Source organism: Gossypium arboreum, chromosome 11 (assembly GCF_025698485.1).
Source record: "Gossypium arboreum isolate Shixiya-1 chromosome 11, ASM2569848v2, whole genome shotgun sequence".
Lineage (NCBI taxonomy): Eukaryota > Viridiplantae > Streptophyta > Magnoliopsida > Malvales > Malvaceae > Gossypium > Gossypium arboreum.
Window position 1 is genome coordinate 136,338,228 of NC_069080.1, and position 22,248 is coordinate 136,360,475.

The following is a 22,248-nucleotide window of genomic DNA, read 5'->3' on the forward strand; positions in this document are numbered from 1 at the left end:
AAATCATTTATTTGATATTTGTATATTTATTTATATGCATATATTATATATTTTTAAAATATCGATAAATTTGAAATAATATATCAAAATAGACTGGTACCAGTACGTACTAATTCTAAGAGAAAAGTGATGCGTCTACCAGTGTAGTACTGGCTATCTTGAAAGGAATTATGTGGCAAATTTGTTTGAAAAGAAATGGGTAAAATCGTGTTGAGATAGTATTTCGGGTGGCTATAATGTTTGATGCTTTCTTTTCTTTGAGTATTTTGCTTTGATGCTTTTGATCTGTGTTGATATTTGAGTGTAATCATTAGGATATATATGGTTATTTGAATTTTTATGATTCGTTATACACTACTATGGTTGTTTTATTAATAATTAATGTTTTGGATTGAGAAAAAAATTTAATAAATTCGAAATACAAAAATAAAAGTAGAGAAAGTGAACACGATGAATTACGTGGTTCGAGAATATTCCTTACATCCACGGGCAGAACTAAAAATGAAATTCGCTATTAAAAAATAGAGATTACACTAGAATTACATCAAATAAAATACCTCGCCACAATAACTACCTACAAACTTAGAGCAATTGACCAACATTTTTGTTTTCAATCTCAAAATTTTCAAAAGCAATACTTTATTTAAAACATCCTAGCCTCGTATCAGTCATCAATGGAGACCTAAGACAGGTTCATGATTTGTGTAGATAGAGATAGATGATACTAAAAGCATTAGAAACCAAACTAACCACGTTGTGCCATTGTTGAGCCCATAAGCTGGTATTGCCCTCTTGGGATGCCCACCATTCAAGGGTTTATCACCCGAAGGTACGTACACCTCCCCAGTGGTACCATTTGGCCTTTTATCTGCCACCAATTTCATGGTTTCCAGAGCTGCATGAAAGTACAAGGCTAAATAAATAACATATTTGGCTCCTCAGCTACAACTATGTACCAAGCACCAAAATATGCTCCAACACAGGAAAGGAATGTCAGAAGAACAAATTCTCCATATACTATGATAAACATTGATAACATCACAGTTGAAGCCTTTCAAAGCGGGGGAAATTCATAAAAAGATTGATAGAAAATATGCCAATCTACCGGACCGGAAAGCTGAAAAGCAACATTAAAAGAGAGCTGCAATGAAACTAGTTCCAAACTGCTACAGTATATATATAAAATTTGATTCATTTAACTCAAACCTCAAAGTCAAAAGCTAGAGAGTCAAGATATAGTGAGTCACTTAGTCACTGCTATTTTTGGCTAGAAAATAAAGTATTTTTGTACCTCTAAGTAAAAGCGGAATAAATAAAGTCACATAGTCAATCACTTACACAGTGAGTTTGTTTATGTCGCTCAATCCACATGATCAAAGAAGCAATTCCTCATCAAGTGAAGTGATGCAGCCTCTGAATCGATTCATGGTCTGAGAAATTCGGAAAACTAAGACGGGACATCTTTGAGATTGGACAGAACAATTTTTGGGAAGTTCCAAGGATGAATAATCTCAATGTGACCCGTGACTTACAAGTGAAACCCCAAATTGCAGCTCAGTGAACTCTGTTGTGTTATTGTTAAATTAAGCTCTCTAATGCCATGTTGTAACGTGTACTGTATCCCTCCATTAATCCTGCAAACATCAGTACCATGTCTACAGTGATGACGAAATCTGTTGGCACTTGGCATTGATATCCTTATGCAATAACAGAAATCTATCCACAAAGAGCAACAAACCATCACTTGAAATTGAAGGTCTCCTCTATTTTTCGCCGGTTTAGCCTTTAATGCCTGCAAAAATTGAATACAAAATATATAAGACTGATTTCTATTATCAAGTTGTTCATGAGAACAATCAGATATATATATATATAAAAGGTATGAAATTGATAAATGTTTAAAATGCGTTTCACACCTGTGGTTTGAGTGTGGAGAAATCGATGCCAGATTTTGCTGCTTAAATTTCAATCTATTTCCCTCGGGATGACTGTTTTAATATCAATTTTAACAAAAGGTATGTGGGCAATCTTGGACCACTCTCGTCCTCTACCCCTACTGCACCCTTCTTCTAGCAATGGGCACTTGGAAATATGTAGGTGCTCAAGCGAGAGAAGCATATCTTTTTCCGGAAGAGATGTGAGCTTAGGACAATCATAGATTCGCAATTCTTGAAGAGAGGTGAGGTATCGAAAGCCCTTGGAGCATATGAACTCCAAATTCTCAAAATTTTCAATGGAAATAGATGTTAGAGAAGGAGGCAGCGTCTTTCGTATCCCTTCTTCTGGAAACGACACCACATTTGAGCATCCTCCACCTCTGATTTTGAGTTGTTGAAGAGAGGTGAGTCTGTTAAATCCCCATTGAACAAGTGATGGATAAATTTTAGGTGCGTTTGAGATTTGAAGTGATGTAAGGTTGGTAGGGAAACCCTCTTCTGGAAAGGATATGTCAGCCGAACACTTCGACACCGCTAATTGTCGAAGGGAGGTGAAGTTGATGCACTTGGGAAGGGCTCCAAAATTTTCACAATTACTAATTAAGAAAACTCTGAGATTTGTGGCGGGCAACCCACTTTCTTCAAATGAAACCAGATTTGGACACCTAGATAATCGAATCTCCTGAAGATGACTGAGCTTGTCGAATCCCCGTGGTAATGATTTAATTTTGTCAGCACCCCTAATTAGAATGCTTTCGAGATCAGTGGTTTCAAGGAAGTCTTGGGCTATGCATTCCAACACCGGACAATTCCAAATAAGAAGCTGTTTAAGCATTACGGGTAACTTGGCATTTAAAAATAAGCTAGTTAGCTTTGAACAGTTCCTAATATCCAGATGTTGAAGCCGATTGCATATGTCGCCCCTTGATGATAACCATATTAGAGATGGACAGTATATTATATCTAAGCGCTCAAGAAGATAAGTGTTGCTACTGATACTCTTATTATTATTTTCTTTTTCATCAACCAAATATTGCAAATTCACGCAATTCCCAATCCTCAGCTCTTTTAAAGCAGGAGGAAAGTTACTCTCTGCAAAACAAACCAAGCGTGGACACTTTACAAGTTCTACTCTTGTAATGAATGGGAAAGCATGTATGGCATCTGGTAGTCTATTGAGCCTTTCACAATCCACTATTATCAGAGATTCAACACCTGGAATCTTGTCAAGTTGCAATCTCTCCTCCTCTGTTTCCAAAGAGACCAATTGGGGACAATCCTTAATACTAATGAAACGATGCCCAACTAAGCTGAACCCATTTTGGGACAAAGATCCCGACTCCTTCCAACCAGAGATCTTGAATGTTTCGGACTTTGCAAATCTCAACATTATCCTCTCTGCTGAAATATAAAATTTTGAAATATTTGAAAGAAAGACATGTTTCAAAGAGGTAACCATCTGTACAGACAAAGAACCTTCATCCACCAATTCTTCACACCCTTCAACACTTAATTTACGCAGCAAGGAAAACTTGAAATTGAAACTACCAGTCTCTTACACTCATAGATTTCAAGCTTCTGCAAGGATTGAAGGATGATTGGCAACCTTCCCAGCAATAGAGGACATTCTCTGATTGAAAGAAAACGAAGGCTGGGGAATTTCGATACTTCCTCATCATCTTCACATAGGTCCCACTCCTTCCAATTCAGCATATTGCCAAAACGCAGAGACTCTAATGATGCAAAAGCATTTGATTGATTTTCTCCAAACAACTCAGCACCAATCTTGTGTACTTGATCCAAACCACTAATTGAAAGATCTTTTAACAACAACAACCTTCCAATCGATGGTAGAGATTTGCAATTTTACAGTCGTGAAGCTCCAATGACAACATATTTTTGAAGGAAGGATCTGCAATCCAAGTAGAGAATTTTGCACCACCATAATTCTCAATGACGAGTTGCTCAAGCTTTTAGAAGGATGAAGAGAGTCTAACACCCATTCTTCAACCTCTTTTTCCTTGTATCTTTCTTAAAGTCCCAACTCCATTTCAATACCAATCGATCAATTCCTGCTTCTCATTTAACTTGGCTTCCCTGCATCTTCAACATTAACATTCTCCAACCTAGAAAGACAAAAATCACCTTTGAGGTTTGACAAATATTTCAATTCTCTGATACTATGTCCATCACCTTCCCTATGATAAAATTTGATAACCTTTGAAGATTCGTTAGCTTATCAATTCTAAAAGGAAACCTTTCTATTAAGTAGGCACCTCTGATATCAAGATAATGCAAGTTCACAAGATTTCCCATATTTGAAGGTAACCTTTGAAGTTTGGAACAACTTTTAGTAATAAAGTTTCCAAATGATAAAGAGTGCACAAAGAATCAGGTAGGCATTTGATTTGGGTGTGAGAAAAATTTAAGTAGCGAAGATGTTTTAAATTTTCAAAACATCAGGCAACTCAGTGATTTTATACCCACTCAAAGAAAGCACCTTAATAGCCAAGTTTTGGCAACAAATCAACCAAAACAACATTAGTTAAATAAAGCTTCCAATAACGTGACAACTGTAAAGGTAGAAAAGTACGTAATGATTTCACTTGATCAAATGCTTCGAACTTCTTCACTGTGTCATATCTACTGACAATATAAGAAGAATGTCGAGTGCGATTTGAGAACTTTTGTTGCATATCACCCTCCAGTTTGGAGCATATGTCTCCTGCAACTACTTGAGCTAAATCATTGATAAGGTCATGCATTACAAATCGGGACTCATCTTTACTGGATATCTGAAAAAATGACCTCGACACTAGATCTTGAAAATATTGATTTCCAATATCTTTAACTTGAGGCATAGCTTTTTGTTGCAAGAGACCTTCCGCTCTCCATAACAAGATAATTTCTTCTTCTTCAAATTCATAGTCTTTAGGAAGTATGGAGCAATATGCAAAACATCGTTTCAAGTATGACGGAAGATGATGGTAGCTTAATCGCAAAGCTGGAATTATGCCACACTGCTCTTCTGGTAAGTTCCATATCTCACTCTCATATATTCTTCCCCATTCTCCATGATATTTAACTGTGCGTAGCAAGCTTCCAATAGCTTTTGCAGCCAAAGGTAAGCCATTGCACCTTCTAATAATTTTCTCTCCAATTTCTTTGAACTGGGGATGTCCATCGAAATTTCTTGCTTTTAATGCATGCTGTGTAAATATGGATAAACAATCATCATCCGATAGCTTATCCAAATGAAAAGCTTTGAGCGGATCCACAATAGATGAAACAATTTGAAGACGAGTGGTTACAATGATAGTGGTCCCTGCTCCAAACGGAGACCGTAAGATGGTCCAATCATTATAATTCTCGTTCCAAATGTCATCTAAAACAAGCAAGAATCTTTTACCCGACAATTTCTCCTTCAACTTAACTTGAAGTAAATCCAAGTTACTGTAATCACATGACTCAGAAGTGATGGACTGTAAAATTGCCTTTGTTATAGCAATTGCATCAAAATTATCAGAAACGCATACCCAGGCCTTGAGATCAAAAGACTCGTTGATGGTGGCGTCATTGTAAACAAGCTGAGCAAGAGTTGTTTTACCCATCCCTCCCATGCCCACGATGGAAAGGACTGAAACTCCATTGGAGTTATTACCTTTGAGCAACTCAATCATTTCTGTCTTCTCCTTGTGTCTACCAACATACTCCACAACTCCATCCAGTACGGAAGTTGGTTGCAGCCTTTGTTGCTTTCCCTTGGAGGTTGGAGCTTGAGACAAGAGGTCACTCAACCCCAAACTACTTCTTCGAGTAGTCAAACTATTCAGTGTATCAGTGATCTCTTTCACCTTGGGAATCATGGAATTCTTAAACAGGAAAGAAGTGGGAGTGAAATTACTAGTGGTACAGCAGGTAGGAATGAGTTTCCGTACCTTGCTAGTGCTGGCTTGAGCTTGCGATTTGTTGAGCTTGAGACGTAACTCTTCATAAGCGAACTCATCCAAGATGTCATCCACATCGTAAGCCAAGTCCTGGAGATCCTCCAACCATTTCTTCACGCCCTCGTTCTTGATCTGTTTCTCCTCTGCATCGTCCAACACTGCTTGGATATCAGGCAATATGGACTGCCACTGCTTGAGCTGCGGGTGGAGTTGCTTATGATCAGCGACAAAGTTGAGCGCAGAGTCGAGCAACTTGCCCCCCAACAGCTCCAAAAACACAGAAAGAGCAGCCTCTCCAATGACAGACATGGTGGAATTATGAGAAATAAGGTGACGAGAAATGAACAAATCCAAAATGGAAACTCAGGGAACAAAAAAGAAAGAAACGGAAATGGAATCTGCAAAATTGGTGAAAGTTGAAGAAATTGGCACAATATCCTTAAACCATGTAATAATTCAGACCATGAAGCAATGAGTTGGAAGTCACTGAATACAGAAACAGAAGCTGCTTTTCGTTTTTCTTTTTTCAATGGGAAAGGAATAATGGAAATGATGGGACCTTTGCTTTTGAATTTTGATGCTCTTCTTTTTTTCTTGCTTTTAAGTAAATTTAATTAAAGATCAAAATACTATATTTCCCACAACTTTGTCACCAGCTCAATAAGACCTGCTAATAATTTGGGTTATTCGTCTAGACTCGAATACCACTCAAAACTTGAGAGGATTTTAATAAAAATATTAGACCCAAAAAATGAGTTTTGATAAAAAAAAATTAAACCCGTTTAAAATATAAGTTGGGTTCAGGCTTGAACATTCAAGATCTAAGCTCGGCTCTGCCCGTTTTTAAGTTTATAGTACTTTATATTATGTTATTTTTATATATTATGTAATTTAGAATACATTAAAATAAATCTATATTAAATATATAATACTACCCTAATTTAAACATTAAATAATATTAAGATGACTATATAAAAAATTCTATAAATAAAAATGTTTAAAATTATTAAATATTAATATAATGTAATATAAATATATATATATATATATATATATTAAAATTTAAAAATAACATTGACAAGCGTAAAATAGACTTAAGTTAGTCTTTTGAAAAATATAGACATATTTAGACAAAATTTCAAGCTCATATTTCGAGTTAAACCAAACTTAATACTGAATGTGATAAATATACTAATTGTAACCTATTTTGTTAATTGTTATATGCCTATCACTTCAAGTTCTACTAATTTATGATTAGCTTTCATACTAGATCGGTCAATCAAACTCAAATTACCTTCTTTTTAGATAAATTAAATGACTTAAAACTAACTCAATTACATTTCTTCCTAGAGTGAATAACAAAATAATCGGTCCAACCAATTAAGTAAAATCACTTCTATTATTATAATTATTAAATCATGATGGTTTGGTTATCGGTATTTTTATTGAGATTCGGTTAATTTAATTTTCGATTTTTCTAAACAAATATTTACATTTAGATTTGATGATGATTAATGCTTGTTCACACTCCATGGGTTTCAATTATATCAACCTATTCAATCGCTTTTTTTTCCCTAATGCATGTGGGTGGACCACGGCCAAAAGCACATTTAAGGTCTCTTTTTCTTTTCCTTAACAAAGTATATAGGGTCTCTTCTTCTTTTTTTTGTCAAAGTAATCTTTATCTTCAATAAAATAATTTTAAAATCCCAATCACTTTCCCCTAATTTACGGAACTTACAAGTGCAATTAACAAAAAAAAAAAAAAAACCACAATTTATATTCAATTCAGAGTTGTAGGGAAGAAGATGGAAGATGGCCAAATAGAAAGGACCATTGCAAGGATGATAGTGAAGTTACAGTTGCTACATAATGTTTGTTATTAAAGATGATAGACAGTGTGGATTGAAGAAATAGGTGGGTGATCCAAAGTGTCTTTAAGGGTGGGACCGAGGCTTTTGAATTTTGAAGAAATTTCTTTGCCATTTCTGAAATTTCAATTTTCCTTTAAGGAAAACGATGAGGACGATGCCAATCTAATTCCCATTCAATTAAACCCTGATCTCGCTCACAATGCCATCTAATGCCCATATATCAAGTTATTATTTCCATAAACTTTAAAGCCTAATGTAGTTTTGGTTCAATTTAATATTGCCATAAAACATAATGATTAATTGACACAATATAGCAACCACACACATGTCCTACTTTGTTTTTGGGTTGAAAACATCACTGTAAATGCAAAAGGAGAGAAGGTGAAGCCTTTCAAATTCTCCACACGGCAAAATGGTGCTGACATGTCAGATGAGCTGATATGGCCGACCATGTTAGAAAAATTATAAAAATTTTAAAATTAAAAAACAGATATATACGTCTAGATTCTAGAATGACTAGAGACAAACAATTGTCCAGAATCAAATGAATTTGGACAATATGTTGTCCAGGTTTATTTTAGATGTGTATATATATGTTTTATTAATTTTAATTTTTTATTTTTATTTTTTATGTGGCATGCTATATTAGTGCGCCTTGTTATTACAAATAATTTTTAATAAAATTTTGTTGACATGGCATGATGGTTTTGTTAATGAAGGGCATTATTGATTTTTGGGAAATTACTAAGGGCTCAATAGGATGAAATTTTTTATTTATTTTAGGATGATTTAATAAAAAATATAAATTTAACAGCTAAAAATCAAAAACTTAAATGAAATGTTAAAATGATTTATTTTATAAAATTAAAAGACTAAATAAATCATTACATTATTCTTTTATATTACGAGACCATAGTGGGTTAAAGTGTCTGTAACAACACCAAAATGAATATCCCTAATGGTGTCGTGCAAAAATCAATAACAGGCTTCTCTATAAATCGAAATGAGGTTTGGGAAAAATCAATTTTATTGTTTAAATATATTAAAAAAGTTATTTTCAAAATAATATTTATACTTTAAAAATAGATAAATAATGTATTTTTATTAATTAAATAATAATTGAATCAAGTCAACGATAAAATAATACCAGAAATGAATCGAGTTAAATTCGTTACCATTAACAAATAATTCAATCCTTGAATGAATATTTATATCAATAATACTTAATTTCTTTAGCATGTAATAAAAGAAATACCCTGAAAAATAAATAATGTTATTATTAAGGATTGTGTGATGCAGTATTAGGATGTAGTTTGGTTTATCTACTTCAAACACATATCTTAAGATTAAATTAAACCTGTATGAATTAGTTGCGAGTTGAAGTGCTCCACCCCTTCATTGGAGTTGAGAAGAAAGCAAATAGGAGCACTACTTAACCCATAATGCTAAAGCAAATGCAACTATGGTTAGGTGGAAATGTAATCAAAGTGAGGCTTTGCGACATTGAATTGTAATAAGTGGATGAGGGTCATAGGGTGGGTGGGACCACTGTTTTGAATCTTGATGCTCCTCTTTTCCATAGCTGAATGAATCCTCAACTTGCTCCCATAAAGCATCCTTTGAAGTTCCCTATATAGTCCGTTTATAAGAGCATTAGAATGCTAATCATTAGAGTTTCAGCTTAGATTGAACAACAAAATGGAAAGTGTTAAGAGCAGCAGAGTGTTTTGAAAGAGATACTCGATGAGAATTTTCTCACCAATATTTCTTCCAAATGCCTGTAAAAGAAAATCAAGGAATAAAAAACATATCTACAACTATGTTCCAAGTGCCAAAATACACTCCAACACAATAAGAGAATTACCAGAAGAACATATTCAGAAAATGCAGATGAACACTGAACATTCAATTTGGTGAATAAATATGGCAGACAATTAACTAACCGTTTTATCAAATCAAATAAGCTAAAAGAAGACTCGTTGAAGTCATCCACTATTTTTCGCCAATTTAGCTTTCAATGCCTGGTTGAAATAATTAGAGAAGTGAAAAAAGTTGCAGGCATGGTCTTCTAAACAATTAGCGAAGATATGGTCAACTGCTTGAGCTGATTGAGTTAAAACCCCTTCGGAGGAAGCATAGTTAAAAGGCAAAGGAAACCAATCTGAGAATGAGAATTATTTAATTCAGAATTGGTGGTCTTCATTTTAAGTTAGAATATAGCCTAATAGAGGCACACTTTGTGAACCTGAAGTAGAAACCCTCAATAATGGTAAGAGCTAAAATTACATAAATTACCTTTTAAAAACAAGCCTAATTTATAAAAAGATTTTGTACTCAATGATAAAAATAAGAATAAATGAGCAGCAATGTGACAAGTTTGACCTCCGATGTACTATGGAGAAACTTATAGTTTATTTAAGAACCTAGGACTGAAGAATCTGTGGAGTCGAAGTTGAGACATATATGTTCGTTAGGATTATATTCTTCATGCTCACACAAAAATTTGCACGTTAATTGTGCATTAAATTGTGCTTATTTTTGTGATTCAATTGATTGTAGGAGAATCCTCGTATATATTTATGAAGGGCATTGTACATAAACTTGCTCAGTTAATATATTTGCGTTGTACTTTTGATACATTTTGACATGCAGTTGAATAAACTCGCAAAGAATAGCTGAGTTTTAGTAAAATGAAGGGATATTGCTAATTCAAAATTACTATTAATGTGTTTCACTAATTCAAGTGGATTTTATTTTTGCTTTGGGTTTTTTTTAAATATAAAAAGTGTTTTTTTTTAAATTATTTACTTGAGTTTCTTGATTCTTGCCTCCATCTCTTCTATCCTTTCTGTTGGAACAAAGTCTGCAGCAACACACAAACAACCATGAATTTGCTTAAGAACTAAAATGAAACCGAGAACAAAAGTGAAAATGAACTTGAGCAAAAACTTGGATGAATAATCAGCAGCACACTTCATTCATTGATAATGAAGACTAATACAAAGTTTTCAAGTCAAAAGACTATTACCTAATGATTTAACTACTCCCACTAATTTACTAATACAAATTTGAATTACAAAACAAGTAAGCTGACATATCAGCTACTACATCAACTTCAAATTAAAGACAAATCCTACTAACTTTGACAACAAGTTACAAAGTAACTAAACTAAGTTACATTGAAACAAAATAATCAAAATGAACAGATCTTGCTGCAAAACTTGCTGCTATACTTAGTTCTGCTCCAATGCTGGTCTGTTTGCAAAGTTGCTGGCCACATGTTGCATTGCAGGCCAATGCTCAACACTCCTCATTGGACTGTATGCAACACACACCAATTTTGCTTCTTAAATTTTCAAACGTTGCTGTACCAAGTGGCTTAGTCAGAATATCAGCCAATTGGTCTTGTGAGCTGCAATGAACAAGACTGATTTCACCAGATTGCTCAGCCTCTCGAACAAAATGAAACTTAATCTTAAAATGCTTGGTTTTTTTATGAAAAACTGGATTCTTAGCAATAGCCACTGCTGATTGATTGTCAACCATGATTTCAGTAGGCTCAAGTTGCTCTTCATTGAGATCATTTAGTATCTTCCTAAGCCAAATGGATTGATTTACTGCTACTGCTGCTGCTGCTGCTATGTACTCTGCTTCTGCAGTTGATTGAGCAACAGTCTGTTGCTTCTTTGAGCACCAGCAAAACACACTCGAGCTAAGAGTGAAAAAATACCCCGAAGTGCTTTTCATATCATCAATACAACCAGCCCAATCACTGTCTGAGTAACCAACCAGCTTCAGCTTCTCTTCTTTCTTAAATAACATGCCAAACCTCAAAGTTCCTTTAATGTATCTCAGCACCCTCTTGGCAGCCTTGAAATGCACTAAATTACAGCAATGCATAAACCTTGCCAACAAACTTACAGCATGCATCAAGTCAGGTCTGGTTGCTGTTAAATAGAGCAAGCAACCTACTAAACTCGTGTACTCCTTCTCATCGACCCTTGCATGATCACCAATGCTTGACAGCTTCTCTCCTTGAGCCATTGGTGTGCTTACAGGCTTGCAATTTTGCATGCTAAACTTGTTAAGTATCTTGAAGGAAAATGCATGTTGGCTAATGAATATCCCTCGATCAGTCTGGTTCACTTCCATGCCAAGAAAGTAGGTCATGACCCCCAAATCAGTCATATCAAATACTTCTTGCATCTGTGCTTTAAACTCATTGACCAGAACATCCTTACTTCCAGTCACTAGCAAGTCATCGACATAGATTGAAACAATCAGCAATGTCTCATCCTTGGATTTTTTCACATAGAGGGTTGGTTCACTCAGGCTTTTCTCAAACCCAAGCTTGGACAGGTTAGCATCTATCCTGTCATACCATGCTCTAGGTGCTTGTTTCAGCCCATACAGAGCCTTCTTCAGCCTATAGACCTTGTCTTCTTGTCCTTTGACTTGGAAGCCATCAGGTTGCTCTATGTAAATCTCCTCCTTGAGAAAGCCATTTAAGAAGGCTGACTTAACATCAAGTTGATGTATCTGCCATTTCTTCTGTGCAGCCAAAGCAAACAGCAGCTTGATGGTGTCTAATCTTGCAACTGGGGTAAAAGTCTCCTCAAAATCAACTCCATACTGCTGATTATACCCCTTAACCACCAGTCTTGCCTTGTGTTTATTCAATGAGCCATCTGCATTGAATTTTGCTCTAAAGACCCATCTAACTCCAATAACCTTCTTCTCTGGTCTCTCAACCAAGTCCCAAGTCTGATTCTTTTGAATCATGTCCATTTCTGTTTCCATAGCTTTCTTCCAATTCACATCCTTAGCTACTTCTTCATAGCTCGAAGGCTCCACAATGGCAACATTGCATCTCTGATAAACATCAGCAATAGATCTGGTACCTCTCACAGGAAGGTCATCAACATTGTTATTACTAGGCTCACTTTCAACTAACTCCAAGTTGTCCTCAGCTGAGTCTTCTTCAAATTGACTAGCATTTGAACCATTCCAATTCCAAATCTTCTTTTCATCAAATTTGATGTCTCTACTCACCAAAATCTTCCTTGTTGAAGGATCATAGACTCTGTAGCCTTTCTTATCACTGCTGTAGCCTACAAAAATACATGGAACAGACCTCTCCTCAAGCTTGGTCCTTCTTTCTACAGGTACAAGGACATAGCACACACATCCAAAAACTTTCAAATGAGAGACTGATGGTTTGAGTCCATACCATGCTTCAAAAGGTGTCTTATCCTTGACAACATGTGTTGGAAGCCTGTAGAGCAGGTACACCGAGCTATTGACAGCCTCTGCCCAAAATAAGTTTGGAAGCTTGCTTTGGAACAGCAAACATCTGGCCATATCCATTATAGTCCTATTCTTCCTCTCACACACTCCATTTTGCTGAGGAGTGTACACTGTGATTAGCTGATGATGGATCCCAGCCTGCTCACATAGCCTCTTGAATCTATCAGATAGATACTCGGCCCCATTATCTGTTCTCAATGTCTTGATCCTACAACCGATTTGGTTTTCAACCATGGCTTTGAACTTTCCAAAAGCTTCAAACACATCAGACTTCTATTTCAAGAAGAAAATCTAACAAAATCTGGTCAGATCATCAATGAAAAGTACAAAGTACTTACTCCCATTTAGTGAATGAGTCTTCATTGGGCCACAAATGTCAGAATGCACCAGCTCAAGCTTCTCTCGAGCTCTCCATGCTTGACCAACTGGAAAAGGAAGCCTGGCTTGCTTGCCAAGTTGGCAAACATCACAAACACCTTCAAGTGGCTCAACCTTGGTCATATCAACTGCCAAACCAAGCTTATACAGCATGTAGCACCCCAAACCCGGCCCAGAAGTTATAGCCGGATCTGGCATGCCACATCAAAAACGTTAAAAAAAAATTTCCATTCTAAGTCCAGAAAATCGTACTTGATGTTCAAAAGATTAATTCATTAAGGGTTAAAGTGAATGGAAGCTGTGCACCAGGTAGGAAACCGGAAAAGAGGTGGTGAGTCCATCGGACTGCTTAAGTACCAAGCTCCCTTCGGATCCAATCCTAGACATGCATACCACCATTGCCACACCTTAACGTCATGGATATTTCTAGGAAACCGATTTGATTAAGTCATTTTTAGGAAAAGTGATTAATTTTGGAAAATACTTTCATTGCGGAAGCTTTGCTTGTTGTCGTGTTATTTTGAAATCAATTGTTGTTTTTTGAAAACGCGCCCTAAAACTATCCAATTTCGACAGTTAAAATAAGTAATACCTATCTTAGTAATACATATTAAAACCATCAAAAATAATTAAGCGGCCTTATTACATTTGAAAACCCAAAACTTCAAATGTAAATAAAAGGATGTCCAGTTCACCAGAAGAAAATCAAACTTTCAGAGCGGGTGGCCACTCCGAATTCCCTCACAGCTCCAAGCCCACTATGGTTGGGGATTTCCTGCGTGGATGAAAATAAAAGGGGTGAGTTTGGGGAAACTCAGTGTGTAAAATAACCCAACCATAGCCTATATCAGCTCAAACCACAGAAATAGAATAAGTTGGCCTTAGCTCAGAACAGAATTCAGAATAAAGCCCATAGGCCCATAACAGAACAGAACAAATATTACATGTTTATGCAGAAACCCAACCCAGATTCATCCACAACACCCCCGTACCAGCGTTACACCATGTGGGGAGACTACTCGACCCACCTAACCACTACACACCACACAATTTGCAGCATGGCTGCCAGAACAGATAATGTGACAGAGTCACCAGATACAGATAATCGTGGCAGGGCCACCAGAACAGATATGTGTGGCAGAGCCACCAGATCAGATATTTGTGGCAGAACCACCAGATCAGATATTCGTGGCATAGCCACCAGAACGCTTCCCCCATAATATAACCCATGTCCCCATGCAACAGATATATAATCATGGCATACATCATACAGAATCAGATCGTCATGCTTTTTAGTCAAAATTAACCCTAGGGGTATAACGGTAATTTTACACCTAGAGGTATAACAGTAATTTTTCATACATAGGGGTATTATAGTAATTTAGCTACTCTTAGGGTTTTCATGCATATCCTAACTATTTACGTACTATCAGAACACTTACCGCACATACTTACTGAATTGGGCCCTTTGGCCCATGAACCCGATCTTTGGCCCATTAAGCCCAAATTATCAAAATGTACGAAATCGCACGTACTGCAGTTTATTACTTTAGATTACCAAATATACAAACCCAACTATCTTACGAGCATTCGACTTTTCGCAAATTCCCAAAATCCGACTTTTCGGCATTTCGCTTTTCGCTTTTGCCAATCTAGTCTATGAGAGGTGTCGAGTTACACACATTTTATGACGATATCTTGACGAGATCCACACACGAACTGCCTACAATTGGATTACTAACACGTTAATCTAATTATTCAAATACAAACTACGTATTAACCCCTTACAATATTCGGCCAACCACACATACAGATCATAGTAAGCTTATAAGAAATCAATAAGCAACTCATTAACAAATTTTTGTCAATGTTTACCACATAATCATAATTTCACTGCAAGCTGTCTTCCTGAGCAACAGTCACTAAATCATTTATAACTGGAGCTACGAAACTCCAAATCAAGTTCCGTTAATTTTCCCTGAAAATAGACTCATATATCTTCTATCCATAAAATTTTCAGAATTTTTGGTTTAGCCAATCAATACCAGAATTTTCTCAAAGTTTCCCATGTTTCACTGTTTGACTAATCTGACCACCCTTCATTACGAATCAAATTCCTCATTGTACAGAATTCAAAATATGTTCTTGTTTATTTCATTAGAAACTAGACTCAATAATCTTTAATTACATAATTTATTCAGCTTCTAATTCTTCTCCCACAATTTATGGTGATTTTTCAAAGTCACATTACTGCTGCTGTCCCAAGCAGATTTATTACCAAATTCACTCTTTCACACATAACTTGCATGCATGTTATTTAAACATGTATATCACCAATCAATCATCACATATCTATGATTTTACTTAAGTATAATCTCCATTTCATCATTTTAAAGCACAACATGTTAGCCGATTTTTCCCTTTAGCATCTAAGGCACATGCATGTTCATTTGTTTGGCTCAACTTCACCTATCTTCCATTTTTCATCAAAAGAACATGAAACAACAACCATTTCTTTCATTTTAATTCATGACCAAATGCTCACAATAGAACCAAAAACCAAAATATGCTTCAAGAGTTAAGGTAGAATCAAGAAGAACTCATGAACCTCAAAATAGAAGTAAGGTACCAAGAACTTACCTTCAATTTTCCTCCTCCTAATGACCGAATACTCAAGAGCTTTCTCCTCTCCTTTCTCTTCTCTAACTTTCAGCTATGATGAACAAAGATGGACAAAATTTTGTTCTTTTCACCCATTTTTCTTTTAATAAAACTTCATATTTCATCCATTTAATTCTTTAATACAAAAGACATGAAATTCTTATCATGAAACATTTACCTAACCCATTATCATGAAACATTTACCTAACCCATTATCATGGAACATTTACCTAACCTATTATCAATTTGTATCAATTTGTACCATAAATTATGGATATCAAGTGCACATTTTGTCTACAACAACATGATGGCTGGCCACTTCATGTAAAATGGGAGGTTTGTCATGCAAATCCTCCTATTTTGCACTCTTATTTATTTGGCCACTTCAATTTAGCCTATAGTATTTTCAAACATTTTCACATAGGTTCTATTTCATAATTTCACCCCCTTTTTCTTATGGAACAAAATTTAACTAAAATTACCGGATTCTATCTTAAGCTTGGGCCTTCTAGAGGCCCACTAACATAATTAAACCTATGCCAACATTCACAGGATTCCCGAAAATTGGGGCGTTACAACTCTACCCTCCTTAAAGAAATTTCGTCCTCGAAATTTACCTAATCCAAACAGATGAGGGTATTGCTGTTGCATCGTCTCTTCTGGCTCCCAAACTCAGAAGTTTCCCCTTCCTTAACTTGTTGAAAACGAGCGACCAAAGACTCATCGTTCAACTGTTTTTCCTTAATCTGGTCCACCTAGGTTGGCCTCACTTGCAACTCGGCCAACAGACTTCCATCATCATACAAACTGAGACGAGCAAACATTGCTCTCAGATCAGATATAGCTCTACGACTTAGAGCATCGGCTACCACATTAGCCTTGCTTGGGTGATACTCGATCGAACAGTTATAATATTTAAGCAACTCAATCTATCTCCTTTGCCTAAGGTTCAGCTCCTTCTGAGTCAACAAATACTTAAGACTCTTATGGTCAGTCTATATAATACACCTTTCTCCGTACAAGTAATGTCTCCAAATCTTAAGTGCGAATATCACTGCTGCCAACTCCAAATCATGAGTCGGATAGTTCCCCTCATGAGGCTTAAGCTATCGTGATGCATATGCAACCACCTTACCCTCTTGTATTAACACGTAGCCCAAACTCACGTGTGATGCGTCACTGTACACAGTAAAATCATTCTCAAACTTCGGTTAAATTAACACAAGTGCTTCAGTCAGAACTTTCTTTAACTTCTCAAAAGCTTCTTGCTGCTTCTTAGTCCATACAAACGGTACTCCTTTCCTTATGAGTTTTGTTAGAGGTGCTGCCATCACAGAAAAACCTTCTACAAACCTTCTGTAGTATCCTGCCAATCCTAGGAAACTCCGTATTTCCGACACTGACCTAGGCGGCTTCCATTCCAAAATCGCTTCAATTTTTCGAGGGTCCACGTTAATCCCCTCAGCAGAGACCATATGTCCTAAGAAAGTTACCTCCCTCAACCAGAATTCACACTTGCTGAACTTCAAAAAGAGTTTCTTCTCCCTTAACACTTGCAGCACTATACGGAGATGCTCATCATGTTTCGCTTCAGTTTCAGAATATACCAGGATATCGTCAATAAAGACGGCTACGAACTGATCCAAACATGGTTGGAATACACAATTATCAGACCCATAAACGCTACAGGAGCGTTCGTCAGTCCAAATGGCATAACCAAAAACTCGTAATGACCATACCGAGTCCTGAATGCCGTCTTATGGATATCTACCTCCTTGACCCTTAACTGATGATATCCAGATCGGAGGTTGATCTTGGAAAATATAGAAGCTCCTCTAAGCTGGTCGAACAGATCGTCAATCCTTGGCAGTGGATACTTATTCTTAATCGTCAGTTTGTTCAACTGGAGATAATCAATGCACATCCGCATCGTACGATCCTTCTTTTTCACGAATAGCACCGGTGCTCCCCATGGAGACACGCTTGGCCTAATGAAGCCCCTATCCAACAACTCTTGAATTTGAGCCTTTAACTCCACTAACTCCTTCGGTGCCATCCTATACGGTGCGATGGACACAGGCGCCGTTCCAGGCAACAAATCTATTCCAAACTCAACTTCTCGGTTCGGAGGCAATCCTAGAAGCTCCTCCGGAAAAATATTTTGGAACTCTTTTATGGTCCTAACCTTATCCACTGCCAGTCCCTCCTCTTCTGACTGACTTACAAATGCCAAATAGACCTCACAACCTTTCCGAATCCACTTTTCGGCTCTTAATGCCGACACCATATTGGATAAATAATCCCTTCGCTCACCTATCACCATAACCTCCTCATCCTTTGTGGCCCTTAACATCATTGTTTAGCAGCACAATCCAGAGTCGCTTTATGCTTAACAAGCCAGTCCATTCCCAAAATGAGATCAAACTCTCCGAACGGTAACTCCATCAGATCTCCAGGGAAAATCTTACCTTGAGTTTCTAAGGGTACATCCCTATACAGTTTGTCTACCCTAACCAAGTTACCCAAAGGCTTCTCAGAGCAGTCCAAGTTGACCATAATCTGTTCTGTGGCCTCCAACCAATATTCTGCCACATTCGGGGCTATACCAGACACGCCCCTAAAGATATCCGCTCCGTTAGCCCGAAGTCGTTCAGAAATAGATCCTCGAATACCGTTGCCCGAACTTGTCCCGATAACCCTTTCCAGAACACGAAACATTGCCTGCGACAGAGCATCATCCCCGACACCACGATCATGAGACTCTACTTCCGTTGCCGATGGTACCAGTGCATCTGCCGCCGGCATATGTCCCGAAGACGAAGATACCGCTCGAGCACTTCCTCGGCTCTGTCCACGGCCTCGTGTACTCATATCATATTATCTTGATTACAAATTTTTATGCATTAATTAATATTCTAGTGTTTATTACAGATGTTTTATGAATCAGACAGTAGTTCAGAGTTTGTTTTCGCAGAATCGAAGTCTAGCTACAGTTTCAGTCTCTTATCATATTTTCCTATGGTTTCAATATCATCCTATCTAGAGTATCCTAGTAGGATTTCAGTACAGACTGATAAGTCAGAAAAATATTCAGAAGAGTTCAGAGTAATACTTACAGACTTGAGCTGGAGATTCGGAATGCCACCTTCTAAAGATCTAAATTTTGAAAATCGAGTTTTTCGCATTTTTTATAAAATTTTAGTTTTCGAAAATCTTTATTTTTGTAAACCCATTCCATAGTCGAGTTGTTACAACCTAGGCTCTGATACCACTAAATGTAGCACCCCAAACCCGGCCCAGAAGTTATAGCCGGAACCGGCATGCCACATCAAAAACGTTAAAAAAAATTTTCCATTCTAAGTCCAGAAAATCGTACTTGATGTTCAAAAGATTAATTCATTAAGGGTTAAAGTGAATGGAAGCTGTGCACCAGGTAGGAAACCGGAAAAGAGGTGGTGAGTCCATCGGACTGCTTAAGTACCAAGCTCCCTTCAGATCCAATCCTAGACATGCATACCACCATTGCCACACCTTAACGTCATGGATATTTCTAAGAAATCGATTTGATTAAGTCATTTTTAGGAAAAGTGATTAATTTTGGAAAATACTTTTATTGCGGAAGCTTTGCTTGTTGTCTTGTTATTTTGAAATCAATTGTTGTTTTTGAAAACGCGCCCTAAAGCTATCCAATTTCGACAGTTAAAATAAGTAATACCTATCTTAGTAATACATATTAAAACCATAAAAAATAATTAAGCGGCCTTATTACATTTGAAAACCCAAAACTTCAAACGTAAATAAAAGGATGTCCAGTTCACCAGAAGAAAATCAAACTTTCAGAACGGGTGGCCACTCCGAATTCCCTTACAGCTTCAAGCCCACTATGGTTGGGGATTTCCTGCGTGGATGAAAATAAAAGGGGTGAGTTTGGGGAAACTCAGTGTGTAAAATAACCCAACCATAGCCTATATCAGCTCAAACCACAGAAATAGAATAAGTTGGCCTTAGCTCGAGCGAATTCAGAATAAAGCCCATAGGCCCATAACAGAACAGAACAAATATTACATGTTTATGCAGAAACCCAACCCAGATTCATCCATAACACCCCCGTACCAGCGTTACACCATGTGGGGAGACTACTCGACCCACCTAACCACTACACACCACATAATTTGCAGCATGGCTGCCAGAGCAGATAATGTGACAGAGTCACCAGATATAGATAATCGTGGCAGGGCCACCAGAACAGATATATGTGGCAGAGCCACCAGATCAGATATTTGTGGCATAGCCACCAGAATGCTTCCTCCATAATATAACCCATGTCCCCATGCAACGGATATATAATTATGGCATACATCATACAGAATCAGATCGTCATGCTTTTCAGTCAAAATTAACCCTAGGAGTATAACGGTAATTTTACACCTAGAGGTATAACAGTAATTTTCCATACATAGGGGTATTATAGTAATTTAGCTACTTTTAGAGTTTTCATGCATATCCTAACTATTTACGTACTATCAGAACACTTACCGCACATACTTACTGAATTGGGCCTGTTGGCCCATGAACCCGATCTTTGGCCCATTAAGCCCAAATTATCAAAATGTACGAAATCGCACGTACTGCAGTTTATTACTTTAGATTACCAAATATACAAACCCAACTATCTTACGAGCATTCGCACACTCGCAAATTCCCAAAATACTGACTTTTCGGCATTTCGACTTTTCGGCTTTTGCCAATCTAGTCTATGAGAGGGTGTCAGTTACACACCTGTTTGCGACGATATGCTGACGAGATCCACACACGAACCGCCTAAAATTGGATTACTAACACGTTAATCTAATTATTCAAATACAAACTGCGTATTAACCCCTTACAATATTCGGCCAACCACACCTACAGATCATAGTAAGCTTATAAGAAATCAATAAGCAACTCATTAACAAATTTTTGTCAATGTTTACCACATAATCATAATTTCACTGCAAGCTGTCTTCCTAAGCAACAGTCACTAAATCATTTATAACTGGAGCTACGAAACTCCAAATCAAGTTCCGTTAATTTTCCCCGAAAATAGACTCATATATCTTCTATCCATAAAATTTTCAGAATTTTTGGTTTAGCCAATCAATACCAGAATTTTCTCAAAGTTTCCCATGTTTCACTGTTTGACTAATCTGACCACCCTTCATTACGAATCAAATTCCTCATTGTACAGAATTCAAAATATGTTCTTGTTTATTTCATTAGAAACTAGACTCAATAATCTTTAATTACATAATTTATTCAGCTTCTAATTCTTCTCCCACAATTTATGGTGATTTTCCAAAGTCACATTACTGCTGCTGTCCCAAGCAGATTTATTACCAAATTCACTCTTTCACACATAACTTGCATGCATGTTATTTAAACATGTATATCACCAATCAATCATCACATATCTATGATTTTACTTAAGTATAATCTCCATTTCATCATTTTAAAGCACAACATGTTAGCCGATTTTTCCCTTTAGCATCTAAGGCACATGCATGTTCATTTGTTTGGCTCAACTTCACCTATCTTCCATTTTTCATCAAAAGAACATGAAACAACAACCATTTCCTTCATTTTAATTCATGACCAAATGCTCACAATAGAACCAAAAACCAAAATATGCTTCAAGAGTTAAGGTAGAATCAAGAAGAACTCATGAACCTCAAAATAGAAGCAAGGTACCAAGAACTTACCTTCAATTTTCCTCCTCCTAATGACCGAATACTCAAGAGCTTTCTCCTCTCCTTTCTCTTCTCTAACTTTCAGCTATGATGAACAAAGATGGACAAAACTTTGTTCTTTTCACCCCTTTTTCTTTTAATAAAACTTCATATTTCATCCATTTAATTCTTTAATACAAAAGACATGAAATTCTTATCATGAAACATTTACCTAACCCATTATCATGGAACATTTACCTAACTTATTATCAATTTGTATCAATTTGTACCATAAATTATGGATATCAAGTGCACATTTTGTCTACAACAACATGATGGCTGGCCACTTCATGTAAAATGGGAGGTTTGTCATGCAAATCCTCCTATTTTGCACTCTTATTTATTCGGTCACTTCAATTTAGCCTATAGTATTTTCAAA

At 36.7% G+C, this 22,248-nt stretch overlaps 2 protein-coding genes and 1 long non-coding RNA gene across 4 annotated transcripts; all 3 read right to left on the minus strand.

Moving 5' to 3' along the window:
- Positions 1 to 433: 433 nt before the first annotated feature.
- Positions 434 to 3,438, minus strand: LOC108471340 (putative disease resistance protein At3g14460). The gene is made up of 5 exons (XM_053022135.1): positions 1,917 to 3,438; positions 1,739 to 1,792; positions 1,533 to 1,634; positions 1,339 to 1,430; positions 434 to 895 (listed from the first exon to the last, which is right to left on the minus strand). The coding sequence occupies exon 1, from the start codon at positions 3,394 to 3,396 to the stop codon at positions 1,966 to 1,968; it is 1,431 nt and encodes a 476-aa protein (XP_052878095.1). The 5' UTR covers positions 3,397 to 3,438; the 3' UTR covers positions 434 to 895; positions 1,339 to 1,430; positions 1,533 to 1,634; positions 1,739 to 1,792; positions 1,917 to 1,965.
- A 1,000-nt stretch (positions 3,439 to 4,438) lies between these two features.
- On the minus strand, positions 4,439 to 6,489 carry LOC128284003 (putative disease resistance RPP13-like protein 1). Its single transcript, XM_053021463.1, has one exon. It carries the CDS (start codon positions 6,191 to 6,193, stop codon positions 4,439 to 4,441), a length of 1,755 nt encoding a protein of 584 aa, XP_052877423.1. The 5' UTR covers positions 6,194 to 6,489.
- A 7,484-nt stretch (positions 6,490 to 13,973) lies between these two features.
- On the minus strand, positions 13,974 to 22,001 carry LOC128284274 (uncharacterized). Of its 2 annotated transcripts, none has more exons than XR_008274662.1 (3): positions 21,843 to 22,001; positions 20,884 to 20,925; positions 13,974 to 14,218 (listed from the first exon to the last, which is right to left on the minus strand). It is a non-coding gene; the product is annotated as an uncharacterized LOC128284274 (long non-coding RNA). The 2 variants fall into 2 exon arrangements; XR_008274663.1 differs by lacking the exon at positions 13,974 to 14,218 and adding an exon at positions 19,759 to 20,002.
- Positions 22,002 to 22,248: the final 247 nt, after the last annotated feature.